The following is a 27,149-nucleotide window of genomic DNA, read 5'->3' on the forward strand; positions in this document are numbered from 1 at the left end:
AGAAAGTTGTCAAACTTAGCGCTCTACAAAATATACCGTAAGAACTCGCGAATGTCACGCCATCTAGAACAACAATAAGTTAAATAAAACTCGCGAGACGAAATTTGAAAACTAACTGTGTTTAATATTTGCTTAGGACTGCTTTAAAACTTAATCACGGCACTAGATTTTACTACTAATTAGATCAAAACTTCAAGAAAAACGCGGCGAACAAAATGGACGTCGCTTCGCGGCCAAGTCGCGGCGCGGACACGCCGGCGCGCATGGCGGCAAACACACACGCGCAGCGCGAAACAAGCACACAAACACCATCTCTTTCCACCACGTGGTAAACTGTTATGTGTGAGCAGGAGGGAGAGAACACGCGAGAAAGCAAGAGCGCAGACGTAAAGTCCGAAGGCACCCGAAGGCAAGTCTTTTTATAAAATCGATCGGATGCGGGCGGGGCTAGCGGCCGGTTTTTTACGGACAAAAGAATTCAAGCTGAGGAATTCATCTGATAGTTTTAATATAAACTAGTATTTTAGACTAGTGAACGCAATAGATTGGTTATCGGTTCCCGTTTTGATGGTTAGAAATATTCTTCGTTTTAATATTTAGTTTCACGTAAAAAACTACAAATTTATAATTTATGCCACGCGGCATTGACCTAACAGTACTGTTACTGCAAAATGTAAACTTGACTCGGGTTAGTTGGCTAGCATTTCGCTTGTTCTATGTATATGGCAAATGAAAACTGATGGTCATTTTGTGTGGAGATTTTTATGTTGGTTGTGCATTTCCATATTTCGGTAAATCTTACTAATACGAATGTTATTTTTCTCATATTAACCAAGGGGATATATACAGGGTTACTATTACTTATTCTGTGACAGGGTGATCAATCCAATGACATTCAAACTTTTTTTTAAACTCTCATACATAACCGGGAATCGAACCTGGTCAATATTATTTATGTAATCGCGTGTAGTATTTGTTTGTATAATTCCTGAAAGTATAAGGACCAAATATTGCTATGAAATCTTGTGAAAACACTATTAAAAATGTGTTCTTTGTGACTAATGATTAGCACTATCATACTAGAGCGGTACTGTCATAGTAAATTTTGTAACCCCAGTAAATTCACTGACATCTGTCGACACACTTTAAAACTAAAAATAAATATTTATAAAAATACGATAAAATGTATTTAAATATGGATAAATGATTTTTTTTTATTTGCATTAATTATTTTTATGATTTTGACCCATGTTCTTTCACGGATATGTGTTAAAATTGTTAAATAACAAACGAAACCGTCAACGCCATCTATACGACAGTAGGCCAAAGCTAGTAGCGCCCTCTGAACGAGAATCAAATTTTCTTGATTTTCGAGGCACGTTTTTTCCTTAGACTGTATCCATCTATTACGGAGTTATATCTATCTTTGGCACCATCAATAATAACAACGAAAAAACTTGCAGAATTTATGCCTAATCCTACTTATGTATAAAGCGAATCCAAAAACAGGAAGAGTAGCTTATTGTAGCGTAGACCAGTTCCTTTCTGTTGTAGGTACCTACATAATTGACATTGCTTGCCTGTTTTGGGTTAGGTAACTAATGTAAGACCTCGAGACTTCTAACAAATAAGAGCAATCTTAAAACATTTGAAGGCATGTATACAAAAACAACATAACTAACATTTTCTGCGGATTTGAGTTTTTGGTATCATAGCATTCGTCTAAGCAGGATCTACACGTAGAGCAAAAGATAGTGTCCAAAAATGACCCCAATTGTCCAAAATCAGTAAATCCACTAGTTAAGTAAGATAAATCTGTACCTCTCTGATAGAATACAAAACATAATTTCTATAGAAACTTGTTTTATTTTCTTACAAAAAGAACATAACTAACAAAATTTTACAAAAACAGCATGTGACGAACTTATTTTTCAATTTTTTTCCAAAAATACTGGTCTTTGAAATGTGTAATCGTATATTTCGGAACTATTGGCCACTTACTAAAATCACCTATACAATGTTTATGTCCAATAACTAATATATAAGAAGACATTTAGTTTTTTTCGTTTCCTGTAAATTCATGTCTAGTGTAGTTATACCTATATAGGTATATGTTGTTTTTGTAAACATGCCTTCACTTCTATAATGGTTCTATCGAGCGATCCACTCGGTAAGGGATCGTAATGACATCCCTTATCATCGCATCCCAAGGCCATTTCACGACGCGCCTACTTTTACAACTACAACACCATACACGACTGGCTTTCTTTAAAAGTCCTTTACTTGGCGTGAGCTTTACGCAGCAATGGAAGGTGTACAGTGTGATAGAGCTATTTAATTAAAAGATCGTACGCAGATAAATAAAGCGTAGGATTTAGAGTGATTTTGTTTTTATTACCGTACTTTCTATCGTATGATGGAATCCTAAACGCGCATTCAATGCCAGGGGAGTTTTTTGTGTATTTGCTCAGCGAAGCTCAAGGTAAAGCCGGGCGCCGAGCGTAGAACGTAGAACCAAAGATAGATATAACTCCGTAATAGATGGATACAGTCTAAGGAAAAAACGTGCCTCGAAAATCAAGAAAATTTGATTCTCGACCAGAGGGCGCTACTAGCTTTGGCCTACTGTCGTATATGTAGATGGCGTTGACGGTTTCATTTGTTATTTAACCATTTTTAACGCATATCAGTGAAAGAACATGGGTCAAAATCATAAAAATAATTAATGCAAATAAAAAAAATCATTTATCCATATTTAAATACATTTTATCGTATTTTTTTAAATCTTCATTTTTAGTTTTAAAGTGTGTCGATAGATGGCAGTGAATTTACTGTGGTTACAAAATCTACTATGACAGTACCGCTCTATATTATTATATCATCTTTGGTAGAACGGATCGCTCAATCTCAATGCGAAAGTTATAAACCGAAAAATGAGGTTCTGGTGAATGTTAACGCTTCTAGAGACAGCCTGAAAAAGGGGCTTAAATACTTACGGGTTACGGGCTTAGGGTGGGTGCGGTAGAGCGGTACTGTCATAGTAAATTTTGTAACCCCAGTAAATTCACTGCCATCTGTCGACATACTTTAAAACTAAAAATAAAGATTTATAAAAATACGATAGAATGTATTTAAATATAGATAAATGATTTTTTTTATTATCATTAATTATTTTTATGATTTTGACCCATGTTCTTTCACTGATATGCGTTAAAATTGTTAAATAACAAACGAAACCGTCAACGCCATCTATACGACTGTAGGCCAAAACTAGTAGCGCCCTCTGAACGAAAATCAAATTTTCTTGATTTTCGAGGCACGTTTTTTCCTTAGACTGTATCCATCTATTACGGAGTTATATCTATCTTTGGTGCGGATAACACGACCAATTTTATTCCGATGCCATTAGGTCATATATTTATACCTCTAGAGGCCCACTTGCACCATTACCATACCACTAACCCGGGGTTAACCGGTTAAACCAGGTAACATGGTTACTAGTGCAATTTGACACTGGGTTAACGGTTTAACCGCTTAACCCCGGGTTAGTGGGATGGTGCAAGTGGGCATTAGGTTATAATTTGATATCGTATGAGCAAACACTCATAGACCATATCAGATATTTATCTGATTCTGATGGCGACTGTATGTCAGTTATCAATTTTTACATCAGTTATAAGTATTATTATACGTTAGTTCATCATCTAATAAATTATGAACGTTATTTATTTATTTTGTTTAAAAAAATTACTAAATAAAAATCGGACTTAGGTGTCTAAATTAGGTAACACCTACCTACCCTACCTATCATCACTGTCGTTCCACTTTTCTTAGCTATAATCTTTAAAATCCTCTAGGTAGGTGGTATACTTTCAATTTCTTATAATATTTCATTTAATAAAACGAGTTGCATTGCATACAACAACAGAATAACAAAAGGCCTTCAAATTCAGATCCCCTCAGTGTAAGTGAATTAGAGTGAATTATATGTTTCACAAAACTCACTCAACTGTAAACCAGATTGCGATGAACGTTCGTTTCGTCCCCATCAAAACGTCGACAGTTGCAATAAAACACATTTTTCATCTGATAATTATTATGACACAGTGCAAATGTATCATGAACTTTTGATTGATTGTCAGTGGATGCATCTTGTCATTTTATTAGCTGGAAATTCTACGCAACGAAACACACCTTTCGCCACAGTTACGAATATTAATTGTTGAATTTAGGATGGCTTCTTTTATTGACAACCAAATTAACTTGAACCCTAAACGACTAGAATTAAAGACCTTTCTACCTGACATTGCTCTAATAGCACACACACATTTCGGCACGTGCTTTCAAGCTGCATTGCCTATTGACAAACGGTAGGGCACGTTTCATTCCTTGATTGCTACATTTCAATTATTATTCCTGTATGAATTTTGACTGATCAATACACCTTGTCCTTCCGTTTTGTGCAACAAATCCACATATTTCGTGTAGTCTTTTATACAAAGTGTACGGTTCGGCACGCGTCAAGCTGCGAACGACAATATGCCTTTACCTTCAGTTCTTACCTAACGTCCATGTGCCCCGCGGTTCACTTCCGTTCCTAAACATGAGGGTTTAGACTTTAGGAGCATTGGCGTGAGTTATGAAACGAATAGGGTCAACCCTCGACAGCTGCCTCAGCCAATTAAATCAAGTTATGTCCCGGATCCCAGCCCCGGGGACGTGCTCGTAAAAATGATGCCAATTTACGATAAAAAGATCGTGCGTCTACGGTCCCAACTTTGCCAGTGAAGTGCGAATTTATTGCGTAAGTTCGGGAGTTATGCATAAAGATAAGCGGATTTTAAAAGCCGTAAAGTCGCTGAGTTGAGAAGCCGGACTATTCAATTAGACGAGGGGCTGAGTTGGTTCGTCCTTGGAGTGTAACTCAGATTAAACAACTTGTTACGGATTTGATTCGAACTTGAAGACCGCTGACGCTGATCAATCTGCGAAATGCAGTGATACAGGCCAATTAGAACGTACACTGACAACAGAATGGTATTTAAATCGTGTTATTTACTTATTAAGGGGCCTATACTGACTATCAGTCCGCCGGACGATAACGGCCTGTCAGTTGTTCGGAACTGTCAAATTTTTGTTCTAACTGACAGGCCGATATCGTCCGGCGGACTAATAGTCAATGGGCCCCTTTAGCTTATCGTCGCGCCAATACATGGACAAGTACAACCGAAATGCACAATAACTAAACATTCTGATGTCAGTGTACTTACGTTCGAATTGGCCTGAAAGTCGTGCGTGGGATGCGCTAGCTAATCACTAAGAAGACGCCCAAGGTCTTACTTATCAAAACCAGCTCAAAACCATAACAAGTTATTAAAATTTGAATCGGGCTCTTTCCCTGTTTTGCGATTTTGGTACGAGAGTTTATTATACGAATAAACTTTTCGAGCGATTATCAATAAAGTAAGTTAAAGTGAAAGTTCAATTTTGGATTGAGCGCTTTTTTGTGTAGAGTTTTTCAATAAACGGTCGAAAGGTTTATGTTGTACTTAAATAAATAAAATAAAATAAAATTTATGCAGTAATGTGAAATTAAATTTGATCTAAATTATTACAAATCTTATAATTGTAATCTTATTACTTACCTATTATCATCAACACACCTTAAATATGTGCCATATGGGATAGATCACAAAAGACTATGTAGGTACGAAAGGTGTGTTAATTGTGCAAACACCTTTTAAAAAAGGACAAGGTGCGTATCAACATTGATGGCAAAATTTTATGACGCACATTTTTTTATTTTTTTTTTATTGGGAAACAAACAGCTTACACAGGATATAGATATTATGACTAATACATGAGCCAAAACAGTTTCCACTAATGGAATAAAACATAAATGCTCAAAGGGAACTAGAGTAAAAATACATTATAACATATCATTTCAATCGTTCTAGGAAATAGAGAAAAAGAAAAAAAGTACATCAATTCAACATCATGCGTCTGCAACAAAATTTGAAAAGTGCATTTGCATGGTGTTATAATTATTAACGGATGAAAAACGAGTTTCTCGGCGGTTGCGCCGACAGTACCTATGACGGGGACAAACGACCGAGCCCGTTATTTTATTAATAATACCTATATTACAATCTGTTTTGCTGTTAGATAAGTTTCATTAACATATAAGTTATGTAATTCAATTATTTAAGGGTGTGGAAGTCTTTTGTTTTACTGCTCAATTCTTTTAGAAGAAAGAAAGAACGGTTGGCAGGGGTTGAACATTAAATTTTATATGCTGAAGTACCTACGCAAAATGCTAATTAACTTGGCAGTGATTAAATATATTTAGAAATAGCCGCGTCGTTATGTACTTTTAGTACCTATAAACCAATATAGAAGAATATCACAATTTTTCGGATGGTTGACGGAGTGAATATTTGGCCTGCAATGTAACCTTATATACAATAAAAACTTACTTATAAAGAGTTCACCGTATTACATATTTAGTTCAATTATAAGATAATCCTCGCCTATTTTTGGGATTACAAAGCGTCCATACATATATTTTGACATACGTTTAGAGAGTAACCTTGTTTTGTCGACGTTGCCGTGTCCGCTAATCGTAATCATAATCATAATCATTTATTTGCACATAAAAATCTAATCTAATCTATTCTAGTGCTTTTCGAAGGGATTATTTTATATTCAACTGGGCACGGTCGATAACCGTATTATGAAACATTCATAGTATCCACACAGATATTTTGACAGCCGTTCAGAGTAGGTAACCTTTTCAATGGCTCTCTAGAGGAAGGTGTGCGAGTTATCTCGCCCTCGCTCGGTCATCCATCATGGCCGCTGACGTTTGCCGTTTTGTCGACGCTGCTGTGACCGCTAATCTAGTGCTTTTCGAAGGGGTTGTTTTTTAGGGTTCCGTACCCAAATGGTAAAAACGGGACCCTATTACTAAGACTCCGCTGTCCGTTTGTCTGTCCGTCTGTCTGACACAGCTGTATCTCATGAATCGTGATAGCTAATAGACAGTTGAAATTTTTACAGTTAATGTATTTCTGTTGCCGCTATAACAACAAATACTAAAAAGTACGGAGCCCTCAGTGGGCGAGTCCGACTCGAACTTGTCCGGTTTTTTTTACGATCGAAAAATGTATTAAGCGAAGTTTGCGTTAGCAAATGCATTGCTCGATCAATCGAACGAAGAGAACTATTGGAAAGGTCGCGGTGGACCGGCGTAGTATGAGCGTGGATGTGGTGTACTGCACAAAGGCTGGACTGGAGTAATGTTAGAAATAAAGTTCACTTTGAATTGCACAAATGGGGAGCTTTTATTATTATAATAACAGCACCATTTGCTGGTTAAGATCGTTACAATATTAATTAATGTAAAAAGAACTCGCGGACAACAAGTTAACGAGGTTACGGACATTCGGGAAGAGAGAGAGAGATAGCAATATATAAACGGATACGGAAATATGTAACAAGTGACGTTAGCTGTCACTGTCATGCATTGCGTTTTGTTATATGCTTAGATATATTCAATACTTCCCCTTAAGCACATAACAAAAATATCCCTTAAGTATAGGTTAGGAACATATGACACTTAAAACTATACCTTATGGATACTTATTTCTGACGTGGAGTTCATGCATAAATTCAACATGCTTACATTTACTGAGTGGCTTGGTAAGGACATCTGCAAACATTCTTTCAGTATTCAAATATTTTATAACAATAAAATTTGTCTCTACCAAGTCTTTAACGAAATGATATCTTATATCTATGTGTTTTGTGCGCTTGTGACAATATTCTTTTCTCAAACATGCTATGTAATATTGATATTACGTTCTTTATATTAGGCTGGGAAGTATCACGACTCCGGCGCGGCTAGACGAGGGGCCTGTAATGAAATTTCATACAAAGTTGCAGGCCTAGGCCGGGAAGTGGCTCTTTTTTAATTTCCATTTCACATATATTTGTGACACAGCATCATGGCATTCAGCCAAAAAAAAAAACTATAACCAATATTTGCTTATGGTTCGGAATGACATTCTGCCAATACCCCTTAAAAAAAACAATAAACGATGATTAATATATTTTGCAGTTTTATTTGTTTTTTAATTTACAAAAAATATATAAATAAAACATTATTAACAAATTCCAATAATATTGAATTGCAAATTTACCTACAAATACAGATTTAAAATATAGTTGGTCAAACCAGTTTGTCAGTAAATAAGAACAAAAAAACTATACTCATCCTTTTCTTTTGGGTGCTAGTACCAGTATAAGACAAAGATAGTATGATTATCTCTGTCTATGTTTGAAATGAGACAGTCCTTTGACAAACTATATTTCATTTAAATATTAGCGGTAAAAATGTCTACTCAAACACGCGTTGGTGTTTTTTTAATCGTTTTGGAGGTAAAGTTGAACATTTTTCATTGTGTATCTGTAATTCTATTTTATTGGATTTATTGTGCGTTGTTTATTGTGTTATTTAATATGAGTTCCGACGAAAATATTAAATGAATACCTGTTAATTATACTCCATGTTTAAGGCAACGATGTATGTGAAGCAAAATATCAACATAAAGAACGATGTAATCTTAGTTATGTGGCTAAAACTACAGTCAGAAGGATGCAAGGCGAAAAATCAAAGATACATAAATATACCTTTGAACATTTGTATAATAAATTGATTAACTACATGTGTAAAATATACGACACGTGTGATAAAGATAGGTACAGGTGGTAGTTATATTTTGTGCCTGATTTACTTTTAGTTTCTTTAGAATTAAAACTTTGATTTCGTGGAGATTTCTTTATTTATTTCATTGCATGTTTGAGAAAAGCACTATACATACATCGGCGTGAAAAGGGGTTGTCGGCCTCATAATTATCCGGCCTCACTACGTTCGGCCGTATATATGCATTCGGCCGGCAACCCCTTACTTCCCGGCCTCTGTAGTAATGTACTATTACTTGCTAACAATTTATGCGCACTTTGGTTGTCATTATGCACCAAAATAGAATGTAACTTTAACTCTGTAAAAATTTCAGACAGAAAGTTTCTTATAAAACACAGATCTTTGGTTACATCACATAGAGCTAGGTACTCACTTTCACAACTCGATAGGGCAATACATTTCTGTTTTCTGGCCTCCCAGTGAACAATGTTTTCGCCAAGTTTGATAGCAAAACCTGTATATGACCTGCGGTCATTATGATCATTGGCAAAATCTGCATCGGCATATGCACTTAAATTCAATTGGCTACTTTTTACAAATAGTAAACTATAATCAATTGTACCTGCTAAATACCTTAAAATTCTTTTGGCAGCTAACCAATGAGTTATGCCAAAACAGTTATTATATTGGCTCAACTGACTACACGCATAGGCTATGTCAGGTCTTGTGCAGACAGAAAGATACATTAAACATCCTAGCAATTGTCTGTAATTGTATGTTTCATCATTCAATGGTTTATCAGAATTACACAACTTTAACCCTGTCTGCATGGGAGTCGAAACCGGTTTACATTCTGACATACCAAACCTTTGAAGTACCTTCTTAATATAAACAGACTGATCCAACTTAAGGATGCCTTTCTGTCTGTCTCGAGTTACTCTAATACCTAGATAATTCTGTATAGGACCTAAGTTTTTAATACTGAACTCATTTTCTAACAAATTTAATAAACTTTTAATCTGTGAGCTGTCTTTCCTATACAGAATATAAAAGTCATCTACATACAAAGAAATGACTATGAACTCCTTGTCAGACTTAAAATAATAAACACATGGCTCGCATTTACTTTGCTTAAAATTGTTTTTAGTTAATAAATCGTGAACCTTACAATACCACATTCTACTGGCTTGTTTAAGGCCGTAGATGCTCCTTTGTAACAGGCACACTTTATCTTTATTTTCAGCATCATGGAAACCCTCTGGTTGTTCCATGTATATGGTTTCGTTAAGTTCACCATTTAAGAAAGCCGTGTTTACATCTATATGATCTATATTGAGATCATATTCGTTAGCTAAAGAAAACAAAAGACGCATTGTAGAGTGGCGTACAACTGGGGAGAAAGTATCAGTGTAGTCGATACCATACTTTTGTGTAAACCCCCTCGCGACTAAACGAGCTTTATATTTTTGAAAGTTGCCTGAAGAGTCACACTTGACTCGGTAAACCCACTTACATTTAATTACATTTCTATTCTTGGGCCTATCCACAAGTTTCCAGACATTGTTATTTATTAAAGAGTTGTACTCACTTTTCATTGAGTTTAACCACTCATCGCGATGACGGCTGGCCATTGCCTCATCATAAGACTGTGGTTCGTCTTCAAGTACAGTTTGAGCGAGCATAGATAAATCATAATCCTCATACCGTTTTGGAGGTACTGCCCTAGTACTACGTACAGGCCTGGACTCCGCAGCTGACCCGTCGCCTCTAGATGAAGCCGCGCGAGGTGAGGTTACAGGCTGTTCACCCGCTGCACCCGCCGAGCAGTCGTCGGAGGACTCCTGGTCGCTACTGGTGTTCCATTCATCTGTGAAATCAGAAGTATTACCCTCATCGCTCAAAACATGACTATTATTATTTTCGCTAACATTTTCATTATTTTTATTTAATTCATTATTTTCCATGACCTCATTTGAAATGTCATTATTTTCATGACCTCATTTGAAATGTCATTATTAAAATTTGAATTATTCAGTTCATTATTCTGTAATCCATGAGTAAAATTATCATTATCTACATTCAATTTATTATTGGAATTTATATTTAATTCATTATTATATAAATTAATCATACCATTATTATCACAGCTATTACTATCAGGTACATTGTTTGAATGTTGTGGAGTAAAAAACTTATCCTCCAAAAACTTTACATCACGAGATAAAATCACTTTCCTAGGATCTACGGGATCTGCCAGTCTATAACCCTTCTTTCTTTAAATAACTGGAAAGTCTATTATTTACATATTCTTTCCCATTGTCCGAACGCAAACATAGAATAGATAAACCTGTCTGCTTTTCTACAACATTTTTAAAGTGAATAAAATGGTCACATACCTCTGACTTATGTTTCATTAGGTAGCAGTAGGATTTCCTCGAGAAGTCATCTGTGAAGGTGACAGCAAAGTTTGCACCACCCAAGCTGCTCACTGGCATGGGACCGACCACATCGGAGTGTACAAGCTCCAAAGGTCTGGTTGCACGCGTTCCACCACCTTTGGGAAATGGAGTCTTAGCCATCTTCCCCTCAAGGCATGGTACACACTGTTCAAGTGTTTCGCCATCCTGGAACATAACACCACATGCAAGCCTATCCCTAAGGGCACACATACCTGCAGAGCCAATATGACAAAGCCTGGAATGCCATCGAGACATATCTGACCGCTGAGCAACAACTGTGGCACTCGGTGAGTCCTGCCTATCCTGCAGGAACAAAGAGTGCTCCTGTTTGTGCATTCCTTTGCCCAACTCATTTAATTTATAAATCCCATTGACCTCACTTGCAGAACAAACTAAATTATCTTTCTTGTCATATGCGAAACAACCTCCCGAGTTAAACACCACTCTATCACAACCTGATTTTAAAAGTTTACTGACTGAAATTAAATTACAAGACAGTTGGGGCACATATAAAGAATTATTTAAAATAAGTACCTTGTCTAATGTCCTTATTTTTACATCGCCGGTGCCTTCACACAGCACTTTGCTATTATTAGCCACTGCCACTGAAGATTGTCCTTTCTTTATAGAATTAAAACAGTTTTTGTCATTAAATAAATGGCAGCTCGATCCAGAATCTTTATAAACATCTTGCTGGGAGACCAGGAACGCGGCTGGCATGGGATCTTCCTTCTGCTTCTTATCTCTTTTCAGTTTGAAGCACTTAGCTTTGACGTGGCCCTCCTTATGACAGTAAGTACACGTAAACTTCTTCTTTGCTTTTAACTGTTGTTTGGAAACAAAAGCAGTCTCAGATGAACATGTCGCTAGCTTCCTGGACTCTTCCTGCATCAGCCTGGCTCGTACAAACTCACTAGATATAGTCGATGTTAGGCAGGCTGTAGACATATTTGAAACTAGAGAATCAAACTCTTGAGGTAACCCGCTTAAAAGCAGTTCTGCCACTTCACTATCTTCAATAGTTTTTCCAATATCTGCCAGTTGTTGGACTAATTTCATAATATGGTCGATATACGCGTTCATACCGGCGTGATCGGCGTAGCTGGCCTTGTGTAGTTCACGTAGCAAAACAATTCGACGATAAAGCCCTCTGTCTTCAAATATATTTCTAAGATTGTCCCACGCTTGCTTGGCACTAGTGCAACTGGTAACATATTGATATAGAGATGGGTGCAGACCAAGTGCAATGCGCGCCAGCGCACGTTGGTCGCGCGCAGCGTCCGTCACTGCACCGGTCACACAGTCCCATAAACCTTCCAATATCAATAACATTTTTATGGCGAACTTCCAAGAGCAAAAATTTCCTTGGCCTTGTAGCTTCTCCATATTTTGGTGCACAAAAGCTGCTGAGCTGGTTGTGGAAACAGCGAGCGGCGGCGCCACATTGGCCGCGCCGGCTCCATTTTGTGGCGGCACATCTTCGTCGCCTTCAGCCATTCTTCAAGGTAGGATAGAGAGTAGTGGTGCGCGATATTCCTGTCCTCCAATCGACACCAAGGTTCTAATCTGGGCGCAGAACCTATTGGAAAGGTCGCGGTGGACCGGCGTAGTATGAGCGTGGATGTGGTGTACTGCACAAAGGCTGGACTGGAGTAATGTTAGAAATAAAGTTCACTTTGAATTGCACAAATGGGGAGCTTTTATTATTATAATAACAGCACCATTTGCTGGTTAAGATCGTTACAATATTAATTAATGTAAAAAGAACTCGCGGACAACAAGTTAACGAGGTTACGGACATTCGGGAAGAGAGAGAGAGATAGCAATATATAAACGGATACGGAAATATGTATCAAGTGACGTTAGCTGTCACTGTCATGCATTGCGTTTTGTTATATGCTTAGATATATTCAATAAGAACAATACCTACGATGCATGTAGTGTGCATGTAGTCGTAGATATGAATTTTAAACCATCTTCATGGGGTTGTCATATATAAAATAGAATATCACACAAGTTTTACATCGCTCTAAAAATCCTGACATTTTCTGGACGTAATATTGTCTTCTGTTACCGCGATCAAAATCAATCAATCAATCGGAGGGGATGATTTTCTGGACGGTAATTTCTCGAAACATGACCCGTGGGCCACTAGCTCTTTAGCTCGCCATATACGAGTATATGCTGTAGCTAGAGCATAACGCATAACCTTCCCTATTCTCTGCACGACTTTACACTTCTAGTGGTTAGTTGAGGTTTGTAAAAAACTCGGACATTCACCAATTCCCTCTCCCCCGCATTCATGGCCAAGGACTATAAATTCTGACATGGCAAGCCCACTTAAATGTTAACAGTTTTGGATGTGAAAATAACTATCCCAGCAAAAGTGGAAGAGATCGCTCATAAGTGATAAGACTGCTGATTGTCGACACCTGTTTAATTTGTAGGCACATCTTTCTGCGTCGTGTAATATAATGTTTTGCAATTTAATTATCTATCATAATTTTGGATAAATTGTATGTATTGTATATTGACTTAGTTATTTATTAGTTTCCTGCTTTAAGAAACGAGCAGACCACTTGTGCTTTAAAATGTATTAAAGCTTACTTTTCTGAGGCCATTTTTAAATAGCTACTTATACAAGGAATCGGAAGTCGTTAGGTAATCTGTTTGTACAAACCGCGACCACCCTGGTGTATGCGTCTGAAAGTTTATGGGTACTGCGTAATGGTCCATAGGAGTATCGTAACAAATTGACGGTAAAGGTGAGGGGGAACCATTGTTGCAACCCTTGATGTATGATCAATGATGCCAGACGGCTACACCTGGCTATCGCGTGTTGAATACACAGAACAGTAACAACTACATTGATGACAGTTAATGAGATGAATAACAACTGAAGTAATAATAACTATCCAAGGTCTGTCATCAAGTTGTCCTGCCTCGCTCGCTTCGCTCTCCTACACTACACCTTACACACTCACACACACACACATTCACATACACACCCTCACAAGCACAACTTCTTCACCTCATCACCCATTATCACACATAATTTTTAAGTTATCTAGATTTAATTTGTCCAATGTTCCAACTGTTTCATACTATTTTTGTTTTGGTGAGTCCCAAGATACAGGCTCAGCCTAGTTTGGGGATTACCGGACACCCTTTTGTGCATGGCACTGTATTTTAATTATTCTCAATAAATTTATTCTTATTATTTATTCTTATGTGTATACAGAGGGTCTACCGCGCACAACGAAAATCTGAATTTTAATATCTTACAACATCGCTCGAATATGCAAGGGGGATAGAAGCAGATGACTAACTTTCGATTTTCGATGTTCACTGTTGTAGGCCCTCAGGCTCAGAATCCAATCCACTTTATTTTTTTCCGTAATATCTTTCCTATCCGACCATTCCGAGTATTCCGACGTAGCTGAGCTGGGAGCCTAGCCAAGGTGACAGTCGTAATTGTCGTAAATAGAAAACGCAAATAAAACTTAAATAGGTACTTAATATATGGAAATGGTCAATAGTTAAGTAATTTTTTGTGGCATCTGTCACCTCAACCCCATCAATGTTTGTTTGAATTGTTTGCTGTACAATGTTTTTTTCGTTTAGCGTTTATTCGATTGTCGTTTTGAAGAAAAACTAACGACTTTAAGATCATCATCATCTCCCTCGCGTTGTCCCGGCATTTTGCCACGGCTCCATGGGAGCCTGGGGTCCGCTTGGCAACTTTACTAAAAACTAGTGCCTACGCCAATTCTTGGGATTAGTTGCCAAGCGGACCCCAGGCTCCCATGGAGCTTTTACGAAAGCGACTGCCATCTGACCGTCCAACCCAGAGGGGAAACTAGGCCTTGTCGGGATTAGTCCGGTTTCCTCACGATGTTTTCCTTCACCGAAAAGCGACTGGTAAATATCAAATGATATTTCGTACATAAGTTCCGAAAAACTCATCGGTACGAGCCGGGGTTTGAACCCGCGACCTCCGGATTGCAAGTCGCACGCTCTTACCGCTAGGCCACCAGCGCTCTTCGCACGCTCTTACCGCTAGGCCACCAGCGCTCTTCGCACGCTCTTACCGCTAGGCCACCAGCGCTCTAACTTGACTTTAAGATGGCGGAAGACTGACATTAATAAACATAAATTAATTTAAGATGCCATAGTATACATAACGTCTTTGTTTATCACCCACCGTCAGATTTAAACTTGAAATAAACACATTACACGCGCGGTTCCCGACTGCTATTACGGCACGTTTTACGGAAGGGTTTTTTGTCATTTCCTTTCCTCCATAGGAAGTTCATTAGTGTTCCATACCGGCAGGATTCGCTCCACAGACCAGCCTGTTTATTATTATTCACCTTACCAATTTTAATGTGATCTGCGTCCGTAGATGTTTCTTACCAATCCGAAGGTCTAGTTATAATGGCTAGTTTGTAGCGGAATTTTGGGAATAGGGTGTTTATCAGTGCCGCAACGGATGCGCATGCGTGTACGTCACTAAACAGCTGATGCCAGACATAATGTCAACTATTTATTAATCTGTGATAATGTGTTGCTGACGAGAGATTGGTCTTTATTATCTTGTGTATTCGGTCTGATTTTGAAAAACATCGTCAATAAACAGCTGATCCAGCCGCAGCCGTGACCGTGACCGACGAATGCTTTGGGATGTGAGATTGGTCTGTATATGGTCTTATAGATTAGGTCTTATTTTGAACAACATGCTTAATCATACCTCTCAAAGTTATATCTTTTGATTGCGTTGGCTTAGAAGTTTGATTTTTTCACAGCTCCAAGGGACAGTAGACCTATTTGATATAAATTCCAGCTTGATACCTCCACGCGTTCCTGAGAAAAAGGGTCTTGACAGACAGACGGACGGACAACAAAGTGATCCTATAAGGGTTCCGTTTTTTCCTTTTGAGGTACGGAACCCTAAAAATAGCTTTTACAAAAGCTGGATGTTTCATGACCATCTTCCTTATTTATTACTAGGCTAGTAGGCTACGGCCGTGACTTCCAGGCCAATTCGAGTTTTAGTTATTCGATCTGTTTCAAAAGTGTCAAAAGTGACATTTCTTTGACCAAAAAAGTTAGGATAGAGTTTTGCCTTTTTAGATACAAGAACGTTCGTGGACCGTCGCCGGTAATGCCCGTTCCGTTACTAAAGAGACCGGTAACAAATGCACATGCAGTTTGTAATAATTCACGGTTCGCAAATGGATTCCTCCCGGTAACCGTATCATCTGTTTCCTCTCCAACCGCCAATCTCGCTAATCACTAATGGCCTGAAGTGCTTCTATCCGCAATTAATGTCCTTTCCTCCTTACTCACAACGACGTAAGTAACACGACTCTTCCAATATGTAACGTCTTTTACAAACTACAATCTTGTATTTACCTCTAAAAACGACGTAAATAACTCAAATGGTCCACCTTTTTACGCCCTTTTGAATCTATGAAACCACCTTTCTTGCTGTAGTCTCAAAACGCTGTAACATACATAAGTAACCTATAACTTAAATGTCGTAAGTGGATAAACATGATGCCACAGCGCGTCCTTTCGGCACCATGCCGAAAGTAAACGATAAATCTCCAACGCATCAGCTGATCTTCCTCGAATTCTAACACAAACTTAGAACCCTGTCGCAGCTGTGCACTAACACATTGAAAACTACGTTTAACGCGTTAGCGCGTTACTATGGTACAGTCAGCAAAAGTTAACAATACTGTGGCAAATACTTTTGAGCGTGAACTGTAGACTGTAGATATGTCTTTATTTAGAAAAGTATTCGAGGGCGGCATCGGCAGATACTTTTGATCCGCTTCCGCTACTGATGCTGACTATACTAAGCTATTTGGAATTCGAAACAGCTGTGTTCTGTCACAAACAGATGTTCGGATGTTTACGCGTTCGCAGAAACGGTTTACTATCAACTTTTTTTAAAGCTACCTGCTTGGCTTTTTTGAGGGACTTTTGCAGGGTAAATGCGGTCATTAGGGAACGTGTACAATTGGCAATTGGCACCTGCTTGGGGTATAACGGAGTTATTGTGGTCTCAAGGCTTTGTTTGGTAACACTATTACTAACTTCGGTACTTATCCCTCGGGATTCATGCGCGTTTCCAATTTCAAAGTAATTAATAAACATCTGGTTATTGGAAGGTAATAGAAATTTTAGAATGCATCCTATCCAAAGCTATTTAGTATTTAGATTTAGATTTATTTATTTCATAATATTAAATTACATTATAAATTATTTTAACTTAATCTATACGAATTTATATTATGATCGTCACTTATTATATACAATATACAAATGTCAATACAGTAAGGTACAGTACCTCTACCATCAGTTGCCAGAGTAAATTTCACTTACTTGAAGTGAATAAACGCGCCGTACGTCACATATTTACGTCGGTTTACGTATTATGTGCCCAACTTCACTCCACTGCAAACGATGCTGTCCCTTTCTAAGTATACTAAAAAACAGAGCAAGAATTATATCGGAGTATTGTACAGCGCCTCTAGGTGTCACCTAAAGAACTAAATATCAAACGTATGAGTAAACGGTAAATTACCTATCGAAATCCTTAGCAAACTACCAGTTTTGACATTGACATATTTACTCACGTCTACGCGGTCAACGTAATTTACTTTCTTGTATATATGTATGTGTTTATTGTTAATTTAATATTAATAATATTATTTAAGCTATCATATAATGTTTATAATTCTCTGAATTCAAAATTCTGGGCTAAATCATCAGTGGCGTGCCTAGAGTTTTGGAGTAAGGCAAGCCGAAAGATTATGTTTTCGTAATAACTGTCCAATCTTTACTCTTTGTACTCAAATGAATTTCCTAGCGTATCGAGGCGAGCTAATCATAGCGCACAGGGCATACTCATACTACTACTAGATAGAATTTTACAAACATATCAGGGCCTACCGCGAACACCGAAGTTTGCAAGTTGCAGGCATTTTTCTCTGTCACACTAATTATTTACGCCTTAATTGAAGTAAAACAACAATCCCTTGGTGTTTTGTAAACGGCCGTACAGAATTTTCTCTTATGCGACTGACTTATCTGAGAATACAAAAGTCTGATGAAAATGAGTATAGTTTTTTGTTCTTATTTACTGCCAATTTGTTTTAACCAACTATAGTCGGTAAATAAGGCCCCATACCCACGAGAGTTTTTTCAACGCGCGTTAAAAAAGCGTTTGAATGACAAATGGGTAACCATGTATGTATTCACACGAAGGCGGTTTTTAAGCGCGGCGCTTTTTAGGGTTCCGTAGCCAAATGGCAAAAAACGGAACCCTTATGGATTCGTCATGTCTGTCTGTCTGTCCGTCCGTATGACACAGCCACTTTTTTCCGAAACTATAAAAACTATAATGTTAAAACTTGGTAAGTAGATGTATGTTGTGAACTGCATTAAGACTTTCACACAAAAATAGAAAAAAAAATTAGAACTGAAACTCAAATTTTTTTTTTCATCAAACCCATACGTGTGGGGTATCTATGGATAGGTCTTTATAAAATGATATTCAGGTTTCTAATATCATATCTTTCTAAACTGAATAGTTTGCGCGAGAGACACTTCCAAAGTGGTAAAATGTGTCCCCCCCCCCTGTAACTTCTAAAATAAGAGAATGATAAAACTAAAAAAAATATATGATGTACATTACCATGCAAACTTCGACCAAAAATTGGTTTGAACGAGATCTAGTAAGTAGTTTTTTTTAAATACGTCACAAATCGTAAACCGCAATTTACCTTTCACTCACATTTCACATAAAAAATACATTGTTTAAATTGTGCAATGTACGGAACCCTCGGTGCGCGAGTCCGACTCGCACTTGGCCGGTTTTTATCGAGCACTGTTCTATTTTCGGCGTTGAGCGTTGGCCGTAAAATGAATTGACCATACGGAACTCCGTGTATCTGTTCTCACAAGCGTTAAAAAAGCGCCGGCGCTGCTGTCAGATGGCTGTCGAGTGTCAATCTTTGGTGTCAATCGTCATGGCTCTGCCGAGACGCGTTTGAATACATAACGCATATCGTACCATTCGTAACAAATAACTATGTGGGAGCTCGATCCCGAATTATTAATTCAAGAAGTCGAGTCCCGACCATTTTTACCGGAATACGCAAATAAACTACTTAAAAAATGAAGCGCGTTTTTATTACTACACTTCCACAAGGCAGGGACTGCAGGGAGTAAGCGTTCATATGAACACAAATATCAGAAACGGTAAAAAAGCTGAAACGTCGGATTTTAACGCGACGCTTTTTAAGCTCTCGTGCGAATGGGGCCTAATCTAATATGTGTTCAAAACGCGAGTTTTAAATGTTATACATATATATATATATATATGCCTATGCACCTCTTGCTAAACCATAGTGTTGTTTTGATTACACATGATTTTCTGTATCAGAAACTGTATGTGTGAACTGGGTCTAATGACAAGCAGATTAGATCCACGTAAAAGCAAACAAAAATGGTATTACTATGATAATCTAAATTATCAAATCTCATATTTATTTACATACAAGATATATACAGTGGTACTACGTAAACGAAATTAATAACTAGCTTAAATCTAAAATAGGCCCTTGAGGCATTGTACCAACTACCAAGGATGCTGGCGGCATTTCCCCGCTGTATCGCAATGCTGATACGTTGTGCGAGAAAGCTGCCAGCTCTTCGGTCACCAGTTAAATCTCATATAGTCTTATTTATATACTTATATATGAAGTTAGTATGAGATGTAGTTATTACTGTTAGTTGTACATACTTACCAAATATGCTACAAACCTATTAAACAAAAAATACCACTTCATTTTATTATTATTTATTACAACCTTGGAAATATTGTTGCGTTCCAGAAGGTACATAATCTACCTCTATGACTATATAACATTTTTAGAATTTCCAGAGTTGCCTGTGGCCTGTTTTATTTACAAATTGCATTGATATGTAGTTCGAAGCGGTTAAAGTACCTAAAGATTACTCAGGTTTAGGCGATTTATCAACTATACATCTAACTTTCACTACCAACATATTTTGTTCTTATTTAGTTTTTAAAAAGCACTGTATAACACTATATTCTTCAGATATCTTCCTGTTTTTATAATTTCTGAATGTGTAATGATGTTTACTGGCCAAGTCACATCCAGAATACTGCACATTCGGCCACATCAGATGATGTGGCTGTGATCATACAGTTCCATAGCTGTTACTTAAGTTTCCAAGTTTCATCAGCTACTATCATTGTTGTTATACTCCTGAAAAAGAATAAGTTTATAGGTTACGAGTATTTAGGTGTAAGTTTACTGCTACCTACGTTAAGCATTATACACATTCATACTTTATACATTAGTCACTAATCATATGGTATATTTACCTTGCATTTTGAAAAGGTATCGAGACATCATAAAGACATCGATGGACAGACATGGCAGGTTGTCTGATAGGATTAGGCCTTACAATAACACTCCATCATTATATTTGTGGGGTTGTTTTCTTGGAGGAACAAAAGTTTTACTATAAGGCGTTTAATTCGACCGAACTTTACACAGTGTAGTTATTTATTTTAATATTATTTTCTAAACGGGCACTTGCCTCTTGTTTGACTGTTTGACACTCTTAGCGTACGTTCAAATACTTCTGTTTTTTCGTGTGTTTTAGGTAAGTTGTGATAAAACTACAATGATTAACTAAGCATATAAATGATAATTTAATCGGAAATGCATTTGTAACATGATATAACGGTAATAAACATCCGAATAAAAATATTTCGTTCAAATATTGTTGTTTCCAAGTTAACAGAAATGTCACATCGAAAACGTACGTATTTTTCGATGACATCTGTCACGTTTATTCGCGTAAACGGCGTAAAGTATTTACCTAGAATAATTTTGGCTCAGTTTTCTTTATATAGTTAGAAAGAGAACGTTTTAGGTGTGAAGTTAGGCATGTATCGAAAACTCACGTTAAAACGTTTGTGACTCATGGTGCCAGTTGATTTTTTTAGTTTTTTACGTGACCGGTAGAGGCACTGTACAATTACTCCATACATTTTCCTTAACTTTCTCACTTTCGACTGTCATTTACGGAACTCATGGTAGCCGTACAGGTAAGTTATGTATTTACCTAAGTACATGAAAAACTCAAAAGTTTACACCTAAGTGCGCTACACTTAGTCGGACAAATTGGGGTAGCTATTTTGCCAATTTTAAAGTATCTTAAAAACATATTGATTATTATTATAATGGAATATGCCTTCTATACAAGTATAAGACTAGACTTCACTTAGCCCTGCCTAGTACGTGCTAGTACTAAACTAGCGTTCCTATCAAGCACAATCTAGCTCGCAGGTCATCGGCCGATACCTCTCTACACTTAGGTATTTATAGTCCAAGCCGCGGGAGGGAGACGGGAGGGGGGAGAGAAACGGCGCCAATACTCGCTTCACTTTTTATTCAATTCCTTTACTTCACTATTGCATCACTGTACAAATTATAGGGCTTCAAGTAGTTTCAGAGCCTATTTTTCAGCTCCCAGTTAAACAGACGGATAGGATTTATTCCATCGATAACACAATTTCTCATGTGTCATTGTCGTAAACTCAATTCGTAGGAGTAACTAGTTATCAGACGAGTTAAATGGTAACTGAAAAATCGGCCCTCAGACGATGCTATTTATCAGTTACTGCCATGTATTAGACTATTTATTAATCTGTGGTATTAGGGCACACAGGGGGCCTAGCCAAAATGACAACCGTACAGATGTACACAAACGCTAAACGAAAAGAAACATCGTATTGGGATGATAGGTGCCATGAGAAGTCACGTGTCTATTTTTATACAACATTATTTAAACCAAAGAAAAAGTGACCAAGTCCACCGGTGGCCGAGGCAGGTTGTGGCCGGGTGTTCTAGTAGCTGCGTAAGCTGAAGACGCGGGTTCGATTCCCGCCTCGGCCACCGGTCGACTTAGTCACTTTTTATTTGGTGCATGATATCTATTTCACTTTATAATTTATATATAGTAATGTGACTACTTAAAAAACCTAAATCAAAATATATTATACAAATAATTTGATTTGTTCCCTAGTTGGACTAGAAATAGGGCCCGAGAAATATTGTAGTCTAAAACCGAATTTGGCGATTCTTCAATGAATTATAGAATAAAAATTTGTCTTAATAATTACACGTGAAATAAAGGGTAGGCGTTCCAGTGATGCCAATCACTATTATTTTAGGAATTTGCTTAGTGTACAATAAAGTAAAATCTAGGGTAAATGTACCAGTGCTTGATGCTAACAAAATGTTCAATTATTGTTGACTTTTAAAATCGTGTTACATTTTTGTTACTATAAGTTTGCTTATACATATTCTATTGTTATACTCGTACGTACTGTGTCAATTACTGGTACATTTACATACAATTAAATTTGAGATCGTTAAGAAATCTAGGTATAGGTAAAATGCTTAAATAAGTGATTGTACAATACTGCTTACTGGTAATCCGATACTGCCATCAATAATTATTATAATCTAGTATAGCACTAACCTATAAATACTCTGTATCTTTAGTTATTTAAATAAAAGTAAATATAATCTACCCCCAAATGACTCCTTAAGCCAGTTGAGGGTAGTTGAAAACATTACATGATCGAATAATGTAGGTTAAGTCTGGTCGTTCAGTGACAGATCCAGGGGATTTTGTATTTGGTTGGTTAACCAATAAATGTAATAACTATCCGAAAATGTGCAAATTGTTTGTTTATTTTTATTTAAATACCTAAAGAAACAAAGTATAGTTCACGACCATTCCTTTAGGGTTAAATTTTTACTTGCATAAAATATTTATTGGTCTTATGCCATTTTTGATAAAATATTGTCCGTAATATTCACTATGCTAATAGCGAAAATAAATGCTAATAACTCCGGTTAAGGAGTTGCCTAAATTATTTTTTATTTATTTAATTTTTAATTCAGGAAATTGGTAATGCTTACTTTTGTTTCACTCATACCATAGAGTAACTTATACTAGAGCGGTACTGTCATAGTAAATTTTGTAACCCCAGTAAATTCACTGCCATCTGTCGACACACTTTAAAACTAAAAATGAAGATTTATAAAAATACGATAGAATGTATTTAAATATAGATAAATGTTTTTTTTTATTTGCATTAATTATTTTTATGATTTTGACCCATGTTCTTTCACTGATATGCGTTAAAATTGTTAAATAACAAACGAAACCGCCAACGCCATCTATACGACTGTAGGCCAAAACTAGTAGCGCCCTCTGAACGAGAATCAAATTTTCTTGATTTTCGAGGCACGTTTTTTCCTTAGACTGTATCCATCTATTACGCAGTTATATTATATCTATCTTTGCTCATACGGAACTTCACATATAAAGGATAACTTAGTTTCCTTGATAAAACATTATCTCATACTCATACATTAAAATAATTGCTTCGAAGAAATTATCAAATCTTTTTAAATCGAGAGTGAATAGACATCTTTTAGGTAAGCATGATTCACCCTAGACTGCATCGGCACTTACCATCAGGTGAGATTGCGGTCAAATGCTTGCCTTTTTGTAATAAATAAAAAATTGTGGGTGAAATCCAAATTACCTATATATCAATAGTAATTGTATGCATATAATTTTTTTTTTTTTTTTTTACACAGTCGAGGATAAATTTTCCCTGGCTTGGCCACAGATGGTGCTTGGCAGAGATAGACTTAAAGCTACGAAACATTTTCGAAATTATCTAATTATAACCTTAAAATTATTTGGCGTTTAAAATATATTAGTTAAGAGGCCGTAGGCGATTTTGGAGCAAAAATGTAAAATTGATAGATTTAGTCGATGAAATTATACACGTTTTGTTACGTAATATCTAAATAACAAGTATTGGTTTCTATTAGCACGATTTCTTATCTTGCCTATTAATAATGAGGTCGCGAGCGTGCGTCACCGGTAATGCATGAAGAGAAGGGGCAGTTGTTAAATAATCATCAAAAAATCATGGTGGTAAATTATACAAATTGATGTATAAGAATAGTTTCAGCAAATGTTGTAGATTGTTTAAGTATCAAAATTACGTTAAAATTAAGTCGATTTTCAGAGAAATTGTCACTTGTTTTGAAGTAATTTCTGTAGAAAATTGATTTCGTCTAACTTTCATTTACACTACTTCAAAGTCATAATAATAAAAATGTAGTCTGATAAACGTCAAGTACAGGATATGTGTAATACAAAATTACCATGTTTAGCCGTCCAAACTTTACGAAATTTACAAATAAGAGCGACAAAATCAGTGCTTTACGCGCGTTTACCTAAACGTCCATCAGAAAAGCAAACATTACTAATTTAGTGAGTCTGTTTTCAAAAAACTGATCTGATAAAAGGTAAGATAAGAAGACGTGCTAATAGAAACCAGTACTTGTTATTTCAATTAGGTAACAAAAGGTGTAAAATTTCACGGACAAAATCTATCGATTTTACATTTTTGCGACTAAAATCGACACCGGCCTCTTAATCTAGTCACCAATCTTAGAGTATTGATAAACTGCACTCAAGTGTAAAATAGCAAATATAGAGGATATAAAAAATAAAACCTAGGTTTACGAAACCACGAAACGAAGTTCTTTGATTTAGATTAAATTGGCGATTTTGTTTTTCGATAAATTTTGGTGGATTGGTAGTTTCCCTATTCTATACAATACGAAATTTCACCGTATTATGTCCAAAAATGTTTCACTGAGTTACCCAAAAAATACAGTATTTTAATAACACTTTAAATACAGTATGTCACAAAAAATGTCAATTTTTGATTTCTTATTTATTCCACCCAGAATGAAAAGCTTCAAACAAGCCAAATTTTGAAATAAAACTATGAAAACGGATTATATCGCGTATATTGAATTTATAATTCATCCCGACGCGATATAATCCGTTTTCATAGTTTTATTTCATGAGTAACTATCGCGGTAACCGAAGACAATATTAAGCCATATTTTATTGAACCTTAACGAAAAAAATTGAGAACAAAATAAAAATCGGCTCTTTACAGAGTTTTTCTGCGACCGACGCACAGAACGCAATTGATAAAAAAATATGCTTAAAAAATAATAAACTTGTATGAGAACGGTAGTTTCACGGGCTATGGTTCAGTCTTCACTCCGTACGCGTAAGCGTACAGGTACCTGCAGTACCGCTGGTAGCGGCGGTACTGGCGCTGCTGCGCTCAGGAGGGGTCGGGCTTCGACTCGGCCTCGCTGCTGGAGGACGAGGCCGCGCGGGCCCACAGGCTGGCGTAGCTCTGCTGCTCGGCTAACAGCGCCTAGGAAGGAAAATTTAGTTATTTTAAGATCTTAAAGCTAAACCAAAGTAACCTGAGTTAACAGAATTCGTAAGAAGTACTCTCTCGAAAGTTGGAAGGCGATTGTGCCTAGCACTAGCAGGGGAATGTGCTGTAAGCTACACTTGGAACGTTTGGTTGACTCATGCAAATCCTTGAAAGGATTAAACCTATCCAATGGTGGATCGAATGTATCACTTGGTTGGAGAATCCGGGACTTGCTTTTACAACAAACGTTAACGTAAAACGTAAACTAATATAACGAGATTTATAAACTCTCAGAAAGTTTTAAGCCAAGTAACCGGTTGAATTGATGAAAGTCAACTGTTTTAGTATGTATTTGTCGGTGTTCGTGTAATATTATAATGTAATATAAATTCTTAATTACCTCCTCAGCGGCCAATACTGCTTCGAATAGAACGCATTTAATATTGATTTGCGCAGGATACGTAAACCGCTTGGTGGATCACATGCTGTTGAAGATGTCTATGGGATTGAAGACTCACCTCCTCAGCAGCCAGCACTGCATCAAACAGCACCCGTTTAATCTTGATTTGCGCAGGATACGGAAACCGCTTGGTTGATCACATGCTGTTGAGGATGTCTATGGGATTGAAGACTCACCTCCTCAGCAGCCAGCACTGCATCAAACAGCACCCGTTTAATCTTGATTTGCGCAGGATACGGAAACCGCTTGGTGGACTGGCACATGCTGTTGAAGAAGATGTCTATGGGGTCCGGCGCGGGCTGCGCGGGCGACGCCCGCCGTTTCAAAGATCCGGAGCGCCGCTTGCCTGACGCCTAAAAAAATTAACTGTAATGTAATAAACTCAGTAATGTAATAAAAAAAGTCAGTACGTATTGTATGTCCACCAAAATCCCAATCAGAAAGAAGACGCAAAATATATTATAAGCGAATATTGATTTGCTTTATTTGCTTATGCTCTTGTGGCACGGACGTGGACCGACTGGGACACCATGGATTATCTTGTCAAAAAAGTGCCGGCCGTTTTTCAAGACATGCGTCGCTTAATGACATAATCCGTCGGTCTCTTGCCACCATCAATGTACCCGCTCTTCTTGAGCCGACTGGTATTATCAGAGATGATGGCAAGAGGCCCGATGGGATGTCCTTGGTTCCTTGGAGCTTGGGACGGATGTTGGTGTGGGATGCTACCTGCGTAGACACACTGGCACCGTCCCACCTCCAACGGACTAATGTAAAAGCGGGCGGAGCGGCGGAAAGCGCCGAAATTTTAAAACGTAATAAATATAAGAGCCTCGGCAGAGAGTATCATTTCGTTCCATTTGGAGTTGAAACTCTAGATCCATGGGGTCCCAGCGCACATAAGTTGTTTGCAGAAATCGCGAAGCGTCTGGTTGACGTAACTGGTGACCGAAGAGCTGGCGGCTTTCTCGCACAACGTATCAGCATTGCGATACAGCGGGGAAATGCCGCCAGCATCCTTGGTACAATGCCTCAAGGGCCTATTTTAGATTTAAGCTAGTTATTAATTTCGTTTACGTAGTAGCACTGTATATATCTTGTATGTAAATAAATATTATTGATTATAAGCG

General features: G+C 37.3%; 2 protein-coding genes across 3 annotated transcripts in view; both read right to left on the bottom strand.

Annotated features, from left to right (window-relative positions):
* LOC134746773 (uncharacterized) overlaps positions 1-27,149 on the bottom strand; it is a 35,354-nt gene that overhangs the window by 4,998 nt on the left and 3,207 nt on the right. Inside the window, exons 3-4 of one of the 2 annotated variants that reach the window (XM_063681303.1) lie at positions 26,196-26,372; positions 25,421-25,553 (exon numbers count right to left, since the gene is read on the bottom strand). In XM_063681303.1, coding sequence (XP_063537373.1) covers positions 25,458-25,553; positions 26,196-26,372 — 273 coding nt within the window. In that variant the 3' untranslated portion in view covers positions 25,421-25,457. Of the gene's footprint in view, positions 1-25,316; positions 25,554-26,195; positions 26,373-27,149 lie in introns of those variants that run through there. The other variant, XM_063681302.1, reaches the window with a different exon arrangement.
* On the bottom strand, positions 10,708-12,776 carry LOC134746772 (uncharacterized). Its single transcript, XM_063681300.1, has 2 exons — positions 11,699-12,776; positions 10,708-11,329 (listed from the first exon to the last, which is right to left on the bottom strand). The coding sequence occupies exons 1-2, from the start codon at positions 12,659-12,661 to the stop codon at positions 10,964-10,966; spliced, it is 1,329 nt and encodes a 442-aa protein (XP_063537370.1). The 5' UTR covers positions 12,662-12,776; the 3' UTR covers positions 10,708-10,963.

Source organism: Cydia strobilella, chromosome 13 (assembly GCF_947568885.1).
Source record: "Cydia strobilella chromosome 13, ilCydStro3.1, whole genome shotgun sequence".
NCBI classification, from domain to species: domain Eukaryota; kingdom Metazoa; phylum Arthropoda; class Insecta; order Lepidoptera; family Tortricidae; genus Cydia; species Cydia strobilella.